This window comes from Cervus elaphus, chromosome 4 (assembly GCF_910594005.1).
Source record: "Cervus elaphus chromosome 4, mCerEla1.1, whole genome shotgun sequence".
NCBI lineage: Eukaryota > Metazoa > Chordata > Mammalia > Artiodactyla > Cervidae > Cervus > Cervus elaphus.
The window spans coordinates 49,461,980-49,474,855 of record NC_057818.1 but is presented as its reverse complement, the minus strand read 5'-3'; the positions used below and the strand labels follow the sequence as shown (position 1 = coordinate 49,474,855).

The 12,876-nt window shown below is 43.7% G+C and overlaps 1 protein-coding gene across 1 annotated transcript; it reads right to left on the bottom strand.

Moving 5' to 3' along the window:
• Positions 1–471: 471 nt before the first annotated feature.
• LEUTX (leucine twenty homeobox) lies at positions 472–10,678 on the bottom strand. The gene is made up of 3 exons (XM_043900596.1): positions 10,651–10,678; positions 1,847–1,998; positions 472–1,093 (listed from the first exon to the last, which is right to left on the bottom strand). Exons 1-3 carry the CDS (start codon positions 10,676–10,678, stop codon positions 614–616), a joined length of 660 nt encoding a protein of 219 aa, XP_043756531.1. The 3' UTR covers positions 472–613.
• Between the last annotated feature and the right edge of the window lie 2,198 nt (positions 10,679–12,876).

Sequence of the window (12,876 nt, the reverse complement as noted above, 5' to 3'; positions counted from 1 at the left end):
AAATCATTGTTTGTTTTGTCAGGTACAAGTGCTGGGACCTCCTCATACAATCTATTGCTAATGTCACACCCTTAAATGTTTTTCTTTGGGGGGGGGGGGTGTTGTTATTTGAGTGTTTATTTTTTCAGCTGTGCCATGCGGCATGTGGGATCTTAGTTCCCCCAACCAGGGACTGAACCCATGTCCCCTGCACTGGAAGCGTGGAGTCCTAACTCTTGGATCACTAGGGAGGTCCCTAATTCTTTTTGTTTTAAAGACAAAGATCGCCCATGAAAAACAGGTATTTTTATATGATATTAATGGAGATAGCTCAACTGGGACAAACTAGGAGAACTAGCTAGTTTCTGCTATTTCTCTAAAGACACCTGATGACTGCCCTTTATACTGAAATTTGGTTGAGGAGGCCCTTAGAGGACAGAAGGGAGCCGCAACTATTGAGCCCTGCACACCTAGAGCCTGTGCTCACAGCAAGAGAAGCCACCACAGTGAGAAGCCCGAGCACCACAACCAGAGAGCAGCTCCATCCCCCGCAAGGAGAGAAGAGCCCATGCAGCAACAGAGACCCTGCAGAGCCAAACATACACAGATAAAACCATCTTTAAAAGGTATCGGATCACGGAACTTCCTCAGGACTGTAGCTGTGCTCGCCATCACCATGGTGCTCAGCGCCGACCACAGGACCCCAGCTGGAGCACTCTGGGAGGAGGTACTGATCCAGACTGCTGGGGTCATCATCCCCAGGTAAGTCGTATAACTGTATAAGCTCATCCAGGTCATAAGGAATGGAGGCCCAAGGAGGATCAGCGTCTCTGAGATCTATCTGTGGGAGGTGATCAGTCTGGAAATTGCAGGATGAAGGGCATGGAGGGGCAGCAGCCCCTTCACACTGCTCAGCGTAAGAAAGCGCAGGGAGCTCGTGATGAGAATCATCTGAAAGGCTGAGACTCGTGGGATGAGTGCTTCCTGAAGTGCCCGGTAAGGGCATCTCTTCCTCCTTCACGGAAACAACCTGATGTGGGTCTCCTGGTGACACATTTTGCCGAAGCTGATTCTCCTCCCTCCTCCTTTTGACACGTTGGTTTTTAAACCACGTCTGGAGAGGGAAGAGATGAGCAGGTTAATAAGAGGGGGAAGCATCCAAAGGAGAATCCTCATATACTCCAGAAATTTGGTTGTTTCTGGTATATGAAAGTTACTCTCACACGTCTTCACGTTTAATTTGAGTGAGGAAAATTCTATCCTCTCCTGGTCCTGGAATCCAGGAGGCAAAGGGGGCATAGGATTGTGCTGCCAACTGGCACGACAGGACAGACTGCTTTCAGCTAAAAACAGGAGGTGTATTTAGAAAGTGGGTTTTGTCTTGGTGGATACTCTGCGTTCTCAGAGAGGATTCTGAAGCCTGAGAATACGGGGAGGTGGGGGGTGAGGAGTAGCTTGGGGTGCCTTCAGGATTCGTCCAGCGGTTCTCATGCCCTGAGTACTCTAAGGGAACTTAGCCACAAGGTACATAGATAACTGAATGTTGTGATTAAGGAGAATCTAGAAATAAACAGGAACAGACACAAATCCATCACCAAAGGATCTCATCTAGCATTGTGGGTCTGGAGTCAGAAAGGCCTGGGTTCAAATTCTAGCTCTACTGTTTATAATTCTTGGAACATGATTCCTCTCTGTGACTCTTGGTCTTAAAAAAAAAAAATGTGGAACAAATAAATAAAATGCTTAACATCTGTCCTGGCACACAGCAATTTTTCAAGCAATGAGAATTACATGATGACTAAATGTGTGTGAAATTCTGGGTTAGGTGTGCTATCTAGCTGCATAGAGACAGACCTCAGGGACATACCTTTATAACTGACTCGTCAAGATGAATAGTTGAAGCAAGTGTTCTTATGAGGAACAAATGTGGGTACCTGGTCCTTTCAAATACATCTCTTAGTGCTCCTAGCTGTTCTCCATTAAAGCGTGTGCGGAATCGGTGAGTTGAATTTTGCTTTTCTGTTAAAAGAGAACAGATGAAAATCTTCCCTAAAAAATACTTCCAAGGGAGTTGCCCATTGGTCCAGTGGTTAAGAATATGCCTTGCAATGCAGGGGACATGGGTTTGAGCCCTGGTTGGGGAGCCAAGACCCCACGCACTGCAAAGCAACTGAGTCTGTGAGTCTGTGTAACCACTAGGCCCACATGCTCTGGAGCGGGTACACCACAATGAGAGAGCCCATGCACCACAACCAGAGAGTCTTTGCATGGCAATAAAAGATCCTGCAGGCTGCAAGTAAGACCCAATGCAGCCAAATAAATATTTAAAATATATATATATACATATTCAATAAGAAAAGTAGTGGATAAGTCACATACAAAGCAAGCAGAAAGAGTAAAAGACACAGTAGTAAAATCAATTCAAGATTAACAACCTGTCAAGAGATACATGAAATAAAAAGATGTAAAATGCGTCATACAAATATAAAGTGTGGAGGGGGTTAAAAATACATAGGCTATTATATATGTGAACTTTATGGTAACAACAAAGAAAACACATATTAAATACCTAAAGAAAATGAGAAAAGATAAACAGAACACTAAAGAAAACAATCAAACCACAAGGTAAGAGAGAAAGAGAAGGAAGAACTACAAAAAAAGCCAGAAAACAATTTTTGCAATGGCAATTACACATCTATCAATAATTACTTTAAATGTAAATGGAATAAACTCCCCAATCAAAAAACCTAGGTGGCTAAATGGACTTTTTAAAGCTTCTATTAATGTTTGCCTTTTATATGCTGTCTATAAGAGATACACTTCAAAACTGAAGACAGAGAATGAAAGTGAAAGGATCAAAAAAGATATACCAAGCCAAGGGGTCAATCCTAAAGAAAATCAACTCTGAATATTCGCTGGAAGGACTGATGCTGAAGCTCCAGTACTTTGGCCACCTGATGAGAAGAGCTAACTCACTGGAAGAGACCCCAATGGAGAAACAGACTGAAGGCAGGGAGGAGAAGGGGACGACAGAGGACAAGATGGTTGGATGGCATCACCGGCTCAATGGACACGAGTTTGAGCAAACTCCAGGAGATGGTGAAGGACAGGGAAACCTGGTGAGCTGCAGTCCATGGGGTTGCAGAGAGTCTGACACGACTAAATGAGTGAACAACAACGCCAATGGGAAGGAAAAGAATGCTGGGGTAGCAATACTTGTATCAGAAGAAGTATACTTTAAAACAAAAGACTGTCACAAAAGACAAAAAAAAGGTCATTACAGAAGGATAAAGGGGTCAACCCAACAAGAAGATACATTTGTAGACATTTCTGCCCCCAGCATCAGTTCAGTTCAGTTCAGTCACTCAATTGTGTCCGCTGAGCAGACACATGACTCTTTGCGACCCCATGAATCGCAGCACGCCAGGCCTCCCTGTCCATCACCAACTCCCGGAGTCTACTCAAACCCATGTCCATGGAGTTGGTGATGCCATCCAGCCATCTCATCCTCTGTCGTCCCCTTCTCCTCCTGCCCCCAGTCCCTCCCAGCATCAGAGTCTTTTCCAATGAGTCAACTCTTTGCATGAGGTGGCCAAAGTATTGGAGCTTCAGCTTCAGCATCAGGCCTTCCAATGAACACCCAGGACTGATCTCCTTTAGGATGGACTGGTTGGATCTCCTTGCAGTCCAAGGGACTCTCAAGAGTCTTCTCCAACACCACACTTCAAAAGCATCAATTTTTCGGCACTCAGCTTTCTTCACAGTCCAACTCTCACATCCATTCATGACCACTGGAAAAACCATAGCCTTGACCAGACGGACCTTTGTTGGCAAAGTAATGTCTCTGCTTTTTAATATGCTGTCTAGGTTGGTCATAACTTTCCTTCCAAGGAGTGAGCGTCTTTTAATTTCATGGCTGCAGTCACCATCTGCAGTGATTTTGGAACCCAAAAATATAAAGTCTGACACTGTTTCCACTGTCTCCCCATCTATTTCCCATGAAGTGATGGGACCAGATGCCATGATCTTAGTTTTCTGAATGTTAAGCTTTAAGCAACTTTTTCACTCTCCTCTAGACATAAATAAAGTAAGTATTAAAGAAATAAAGGGAGAAATATACAGCAACACAGTAATATTGGGGGACTTTAATATTACATTCTTAAGGAAATGACTTTCAATATAAAATTCTCTATGCAGTCAAATTTATCCTTCCACGTGAGAACAGAATAAAGATACATTCAGATACTCATAAGTTCAACCAACTTATGTTGTGTGCTACATGAGGATACAGTTCAACTCAGAAAAATAAAGAACAAGAGGGAGGGGCCTTCCCTCGTGGTCCAGAGGGTAAGAATCTGAGCTTCCCAAGCATGGAGGTATGGGTTCAATCCCTGGTCAAACACTAAGGTCTCCCATGCCACCCAGTGCAGGCTTTGGGGGGTGGTGGTAACAAACAAGGAGGAATTTGTGTGGATGAAAGGAGAATCCACACAAGAGGATGACAAGGGGAACTTCCAGGTTGAGTCCTATACAACAGGCCTGGAAAGCAAGCAGAGCTGATTCCTGGAGGAGGAAATGGCAACCCACTCCAGTATTCTTGTCTGGGAAATTCTGTGGACAGAGGAGCCTGGTGGGCTACAGTCCATGGAATCCCAGAGTCAAGACATGATTGAGTACACATACATGTACATCTGCAACCAATATAAGAAATAAATTATTGGTGTCCAGAATACAACAAAAATGTTCCACTAAGCCTCAAAGGGGGAGAAAAACACTAGAAAAACGCCAAAGGAAAGAAGTAGGAAATTAGCAAAAGAGAAAAGCAAAACAGACTTTAAAATAGAGTGAAGAGTCTCAATTTCATTGGTTGACAAAGAAATGGAACTGGATCAAATTTCATGTATCCACTATTAAAAACAAAAGAACCCAAATGGAGTCACTTATGCTCCACACTGCCAACAGACTTAATTTACAGTTTCAGCTCTCCCAGAAATAGAATCTTAAGCCCATCAATCAGTAATTGCTCAATCAGTACTAGTTAGGTAACTGATAGACCCCCTGCTATCCCATAAAGGGAAATAACCCTGCAATAATCTGATTTCCCACCTTGTGTAGCCTAGTTCCTATTCCCTTCTGCCTGTACAATACAAATCATTCACTTTACACAGCTCCTCTGAGCTCCTTCTGATATGCTAGGCTGGATCCTGCCTGATTCATGAATCACTGAATAAAGCCAATAAAATCTTTAAAATTTACTCAGTTCAATTTTGTTTTCTGAACATCACCAAATGGTTGACATTTAAAAGTATGACAGTACCACTTGTTAAAAAGGAAGTGGAGGGAAAAAAAAAAAAAGGAAGTGGAGAAACAAAAACTTAAATTACTAGTGATGTAATTTTCTACTACACGTTATTCACTAAAGGAATGTTGCCTATAAGCTTAAATTATACATAACAGCTCATCTCTGGGAACCCTCCCAGGTAATGATCATTAAGCTAAAATATCTTTGTTTACCATATAGGAAATATCTTGACCAGGCTCACCTGAGAACGACTGCAGGAAAGTCATTAACACATTCCCTCCGGAGGTTGATGGGAACCAGGAAATGTTTGACATTACTTCCTCCCCTTTTAGAACATAAGAAGCCTGAATTGTAACTCAGACATGGAGGTTCTTTGGAACTCCAGTCCACTATCCTCTTGGTCTGCTGGCTTTCTGAATAAGGTCGATATTCCTTGTCCCAACAACTTGTCTGTGGACTTCCCTAGGGATAGGAATCTGCTTGCCAATGCGGGAGATATGGATTCGATCCCTGGTCTGGGAAGATTCCACATCCCTCAAAGCCCCTAGAGCCTGTGCTCTTCAACAAGAGAAGCAACGAGAAGCCCCAACACCACAACGAAGCGCAGCCTCCACTCGCCACAACTAGAGAAAGCCCTCGAGCAGCAACAAAGACCCAGCACAGCCAAAAACAACAGAAAGAAAATCGTCTGTCGATTTATTGACCTGTCATGCAGTAAGCACTGTTTTTCAAAAGCTCCCTGTTGGTATAACCCAATGGTTCCCAAAACTGATGAGCCAGTATTGGCAAAGCTCAGAGACTACCACAAAGTCTCACCTCAGTTTATCACAACCCAACTACTCAGCCTCTAGCAACTTCAGCTTGCATTGCCTTTACCCAGCTTACCTGCCATGAGAAATCCTTGAGAAGCCAGTGATTCAACCAGATGTTGCCTGACTCTGAATTGTAGTCTTATATATCTGCTGGGTTTAGAGGCCTAATATTTAAGCAAAATTTTAACAAAATCATGCCCCCACCCTACTCCTCCCTAATGCCACACCCTCCCATCATCCACTCAACAGGATTAATGAGAATCTAGTCTGTGCCTGGGGTTGTCCAGGGTCCTGGGGATAAGGTGTGAATCCAGATTTCATTTCTGACCTCAAATAGTGGAGGAAAATCAATCAAAGTCAAGGAGGACATGGATAAAATGTTCAACACTGTCACTCACAGAATAAAAATAAATAAACAGGATGCTGGGAGAAAGAACAAGTTGGTGAGACACCTGAAATCAAAAGGTAAAGAAGGGGTTTTGTGGGTGGGCCGCTCTCGGTGTGAACTGGGGGTCAAGAATGAATGTCTAAGGGACAGCTTGTGGAGGAGATGGACTGTCAAAGCCCCCCAACATCAGGTCTTCCCAGCCTTCCCACACGAGATAGCAGCCGACTTGGGGGAAGAATTTGGCAGAGCTTGAATCACAGAGGTCCTTGTAACTTAGGTTAAGGAGTTTTCGAATTTGGGACAGCTGAAAGTCCACGGACAATTCTAAGCAAGCGAACTTAACAAACTTGAATTTTTTAATTTAAGATTTTTTTTGTTTTTGGTCATTTCAGGATCTTTGTTGCATCTTGTGGGATCTTTTGTTGAGACACACGGGCTTAGTTGCCGCGCAGTATGTGAGATCTTAGTTCCCTGATCAGGATCGAACCTCAGTCCCCTGCATTGCAAGGTGGATTCTTAACCACTGGACCACCAGTGAAAGTGAAAGTCGCTCAGTCGTGTCCGACTCTTTGCAACCCCAAGGACTATACAGTCCATGAATTCTCCAGGCCAGAATACTGTAGTGGGTAACCATTCCCTTCTCCAGGGGATCTTCCCAACCCAGGGATCGAACTCTGGTCTCCCATATTGCAGGCAGATTCTTTACCAGCTGAGCCACCGGGCAAGCCAGGGATTCCACCGGACCACCAGGGATATCCTCAAACTAAATTAAAAAAAAATCATGCTGCTCTCTTGCCTCTTAGCTTCCCTTTCCCTGACCCTTTGTTCATTTTTTCCCCTCTCACCTTCATTTATTCTTCCTCACAATGTTTTTCTCTGCAAGAGGTCTTATGTATTTTGGTGAACATATGTAAACATTCCTGTATTTTCTGAGGAATTTTTCCCAGGACCCAGATTGGGAGATTACGCTTTCTCAAAAACCATATGTAGCTTGTTGAGTTTGTTATGCACTGCACTGAACTGGTCATTGGAGCCTCCTACACTCTAGCTATCCACTTAGGGCTTGTAGTGGTTTTTTGTTTGTGTGAATAAACTTTCTATAATGGAATAATTTTAGATTTATAGAAAAGTTGCAAAGATAATTAGAGAGTTTCCACAAACAATTCATCCAGCTCCCTCTAATGTTAATGCCTTACATACCCAGGTACATTTGCCAAAACCAAGAAATTTACATTGGTATATTAACTAAGTTTCAGACTTTCTTCTTCTTTTTTCCTGCACTGGGTCTTCGCTGCAGCATGCAGGCTCTCTAGTTGTGGTGTGCAGGCTTAGCTGCCCTGAAGAATGTGGGATCTTAATTCTCCTGTCAGGGACTGAACCCATGTCCCCTGCACTGGCAGCAAATTATAAACCTCTGGACCACCAGGGTAGTTCCCAGACTATTTTTTATCTCACCAGCTCTCCCCTAATGTCTTTTTTAGACTTTTTTTTAAGAACAGTTCCAGGTTCCAGGCAAAACTGGAGTAAGAGAGTAAGATAAAGAGACATCCCATATACCGTCTGTTGCCACACATACATAGCACCCCCACCATTATCCACCCACCCCGTCAGAGTGGTACATTTTTTATAACAGATGAACTTACACCAACACATCACAATCATCCCAAATCCACAGTTTACCTGAGGGTTCACTCTTGGGGTTATACATCCTGTGGGTCTAGAGACATGTGTACTAACCCATTCACCCTTAAACTATTATGCAGGGGGTTTTCACTGACCTAAAAATCATCTGTGCCCCACCTACTCATCTTCACCCTGGGAACCTCTGATCATTTCCCCATCCTTTACTGAATGTCCTATGTCAGAATCATACAGTATGTAGCCTTTTCAGATTGGGTTCTTTCACTTAGTAATACGCCTTTAAGATTCTTCCATGTCTTCATAGCTCACACTTTTTAGTGCTGAATAATATCCCATTGTCTGAATGTGCTAGAGTTTGTTTACCCATTTACCTACCCAGAAACACCTTGATTTCTTTCAATTTCTGGCAATTATGAATAATGCTGCTATAAATATTTCCGTGCAAGTTTTTCAATGGACATAAGTTTTCAACCCCTTTGGGTAAACATATATAGGAGCACAACTGGTGGTAAACACAGTAAGAATATGTTTAGTTTTGTAAGAAACCATCAAACTGTCTCCCAAAGTAGCTGTACCACCTGACTCTCCCACCGGCACAGAACAAGACTCCCGGTCCCTCCATACCCTCCTCAGCGTTTGCTACTGTTTGTGTTCAGCTTCACACATACTAAAGGGTTTGTGGTGTTAACTTCTTGTTCTAATTTACAGTTCTCTAATGATATCTGATGTTAAACATCATATATTCTTATTTGCCATCTGTGTATCTTCTTTGTTATGGGATCTGTTCAGATCTCTGCTGTTGTTCAGTCACTAAGTTGTGTCCGACTCTTTTCAGACCCCATGGACTGTAGCCTGCCAGGCTTCTCTGTTCATGGGATTCTCCCGGCAAGAAGACTGGAGTGGGTTGCCATCTCCTTCTCCAGGGGATCTTCCTGACCCAGGGATCGAACCCTGCATAGGCAGGCAGGTTCTTTACCACTGAGCCACCAGAGAAGCTTCTTCAGATCTCTGGCCCATTTTTAAATTGATTTGTTCTTCTTATTATTGTGTATTTGAGAATTCTTTGTTTTGACAAGAGTCTTATCAGATATGTGTTCTGCAATTATTTTCTCCCAATATGTGTGTCTGGCCTTCTCATTCTCTTGAGTTTGCAAGGTTTTGACCTTTTTTTGACCAGAAGAGAGATCTTCGTCAGCTAGTAGTTCTCAAACTTTAGGATACATGAGAATCACCTTGTAGGCTCATAAAAACATATAAAGCTGGGTCCCACCCCCAGAGTTCAATATATCACTATATATGTAGGTACCAATTGGGACCTATAAATATACATTTTAATAAATTCCCAGATGAGCTGATTTGTTGATCTGGAAACCACACTCAGAGGACCACTGTTCTAGCAATCCCAGGGTAGTCTTTTCATACGTATTGAAACCTGCTGATGACTTTTTAGATGAACTATAAAGCCTCAGGTCAACTCTGTATCTGTTATAAATATTTTCAGCATCCAAATTTGATGGCAGTTTTTTCTTTTAAAGAGCCACTTTAATTTAGGTCACTGTAGAGCACAGAAATATTAGCAATATTCAATCACCTTCTACCATGGATATAATTTAATTCTAACATTTTCTGAAATTGTGTATTTTCCACAATTTGGAGAGAATTTAGTTTAGAAGGGGTTATTTGCAAACCTGTAAAAATCACAGATGAGTCACTGTGGGAGAGGATAGCTAGATATTCACCAATCACATTTCCTCTTTCCCAGGCATGTGGAAAAATACATATGGATATTGATCTGTAATGTTCCTTTCTTGTGATATCTTTGTCTGCCTTTGGTGTCAGAGTAATGCTGGCTTCATACAATGTATTTCATAATTCAGCAGTGAAGCCATCTCACTAGGGGAGTTCTAGTAGGGAGGTTACTGAGTCAACCTCTTTACTTTTATAGTTCTGTTTATATTATTATATATTTTTTCTTCAGTCAGTTGTGGTATATTAAAAAAAAAAATACTTGGCTGAGTGGCCAAGATGGCAGAGTAGGAAGACCCTGAGCTCACCTCCTCTCACGAGCACATAATAACTACAACTATTTACAAAGCAACTGTCTATGAGAATGACCCAAGAACTAGCTGAAAAGATCTTCTACAACTAAAGATACAAAGCTATAAAAAAGAAACCATAACAAGATAAGCAGAGATGCAGTCAAGACCTGCTTTAGGTAGGCAACCCACAAACAAGAGGATGATTACAAATGCAGAGATTCAACGGAGGAGTGAGGATTCTGAGCTCCCCAACCTAGAGGTTCTCCATCAGGAAGACAAACACCCGGACTGTTTGGCTTGGAAGGCCAGTGGGACTTACTCTGGGAGAGTTGGTGGGTACAGGAAACAGACTCAATTGAAAGGGTGCACACGAAATCTCTGATGCTCTGAGAGCCAGGGCAGGAGCAGTAATTTGAAAGGAAGCTGTGTCAGAGACACCTGCAGATCCGGGAGAGCCTCCTGGAGAGGCAGCAGGAAACTGGGACTCACCTGCCAGCAGCCACTCTGAGGTGCTCATTCTACTACAAGAACACTGCTGCTAGTGCACGTCCTTCTGGAACCCTCCCTCTAGCCTGTTAGCACAGGACTTGGACCCACCCATCAGTCAGTTGGCACCAGTCCTGGGATACCCAGTATCAATCAGGTGACTCCCCGGGGACCGGCCCCACCAACCAGAGGGTCCAGGACCCACCAGTGGGCTGCTATTAGCTCTGGGACCCCTGGGGCCCCACAGCTAGTCCACCAGTGGGTGACACCAACTCCAGGACTCCCAGGACCCTGCAACAAAGGCCTTAGGACACAGCTGCACCCACCAGTGGGCTGACACCAGTTCTGGGCACCCCAAGCCCTGCTGCCAGAAACCCCTGGACTTGGCTCCACCCACCAGTGGTTCAGCAACGGTCCTAAGACACTGCCTCATTCCTCAGTGTGTGGGGATCAGCCCCAGGACCACCTCAACCCCGATGCCAGACAGGCTGGGACCTGGGTCACCCACCAGCTGGCTGGTACCAGCCTCAAGTAACCTGGGGCTCCTGAGCCAGCTGCCCCAGAATCCGGCCCAGTACAACAGAAGGACAACACCAGCTCTGGGGCCCTGGCCCCTCAGCCATTCATACCAGAACCTGGCTCTGCCCACCGACAGGCCAGCACTGACACCAGGACCCTCGGGACGCCCCGGCCAACAGCCTTGCGCCCCAGCCCCACCCACCAGTAGGCCAGCCAGGACAGGGACTCCCTGGGCCATACAGTTGAGCTTCTTTGTGCTTCCTCTCAAAGCAACGACAACAAAGCCTAACTCAAAGACCAGGTCAGAAGGGATCCGAGGCTTGTCTCACACCCCCGTGCTTGGCACCCTTCAATTAACTTTTACTTGGCTGCAAACACACACTGAAGCAGAGAAAAAAGATTATGTTTCAGTAGATATTAAATCCTAGTTTTGAGATCTGTATTTACTGCCTAAGACTCACCTCCAAAGATACCTCCTCATTGTGTAAAGTTTAACTGAATTATTGAAGGACACTTTTAAGTTTATTTCTGAAGCTGATCACAGCAGTCTATCTTTGGATGAAGATCAGATGCCCTAAGAACTTCAACCAGGAGACTGTGTATACTTGAGAAGGCATCACTTAAAGGACTGTCTGAAACCTAGATAAAAGGGCCTTCATCAGGTACTCTTAAAAAGCGCATCTGCAACAAAACTGAAGGGAACTGACTGTTGAGTTTATTTCCCACTTAGGAAAGGGCTCTGTGTTGGACTGGCCTATAGAAAGCCCTGCTGATGCCCAAAGACACCCACATCAGGACAAGCCCACAGCAGTGACAGGTGGAGAATCGGAGCCAGGCTTGTGAGACACATCCGGTTCATGTGACTGAACCATTCACAAGCTGTTTGTCTTCCTACAACACTGAAAATTATTTTTTTTTACTTCCAACCATACTGTTACCCCCAATATTTAACATGGAAAGAAAACTGTCCAGTGAAGTTGTAACGGAGTGTAGCTACTCGTAACATATCACTGCCTGTTTTAAGTCTATGCTGAAAGCAACATATTAATACAATGTTTCTGTAACACACTGGTATAATTGATAAAATGTACAGGCCTATAAAATGTTTCCTCATTAAAATGCCTCTGAGTTTGTTCACTATGTATGATCCGTTTTCTCCCAATGTGAATAGCTAGGCAAAAAAATATATATAAACAAAAAGTAGGCTTAGCACCACAGGACATGATGGACCAACCACCCTGGCACCAAGGGGCAAATATTTTGACCTAGCAAAAGATCTGTAATCAAAACAGGAGATGACAGAAGAACTGTTCATATATTGAGGTATGGGGAAGTCATTCTGGCTTATACACTGTACATCTGCTTTAACCATTAAGGAAAAAATATATTTAGAAATCAAAACAGAGCTGGATAGCGCTTGTGGACATGGTTTCAGACAAATGCCTGTATTACTGTGAACTTGAATTTTCTGAAGTGTATCAGAATCAAGGATACCACCATCAATTCTCAAAACAATATCTGCCAGCAGCTGCCAACTACAGCATTATAGTCTCAAGGTAACAAGGAAATCTTTCTCTTACTTAAGAATAGTAGTAACAGAACTCCCCTGGTGGCTCAGTGGGAATCCGCCTGCCAATGTAAGGGACTCGGGTGCGATTCCTGGTCCTGGAAGATTCCACATGCCATGGGGCAACTAAGCCTGGGTGCCAC

Bases quoted from the DNA above. Each gene is read 5' to 3' on its own strand.
- LEUTX (XM_043900596.1), bottom strand. From the start codon at position 10,678: ATGAGCACCTCAGAGTGGCTGCTGGCAG. The intron at 1,999-10,650 runs GTGAGTCCCAGT...CTCTTTTAACAG, and splicing joins CTCAGAGTGGCTGCTGGCAG to AAAAGCAAAATTCAACTCAC. The intron at 1,094-1,846 runs GTATGTCCCTGA...TTCCCTCTCCAG, and splicing joins TTGACGAGTCAGTTATAAAG to ACGTGGTTTAAAAACCAACG.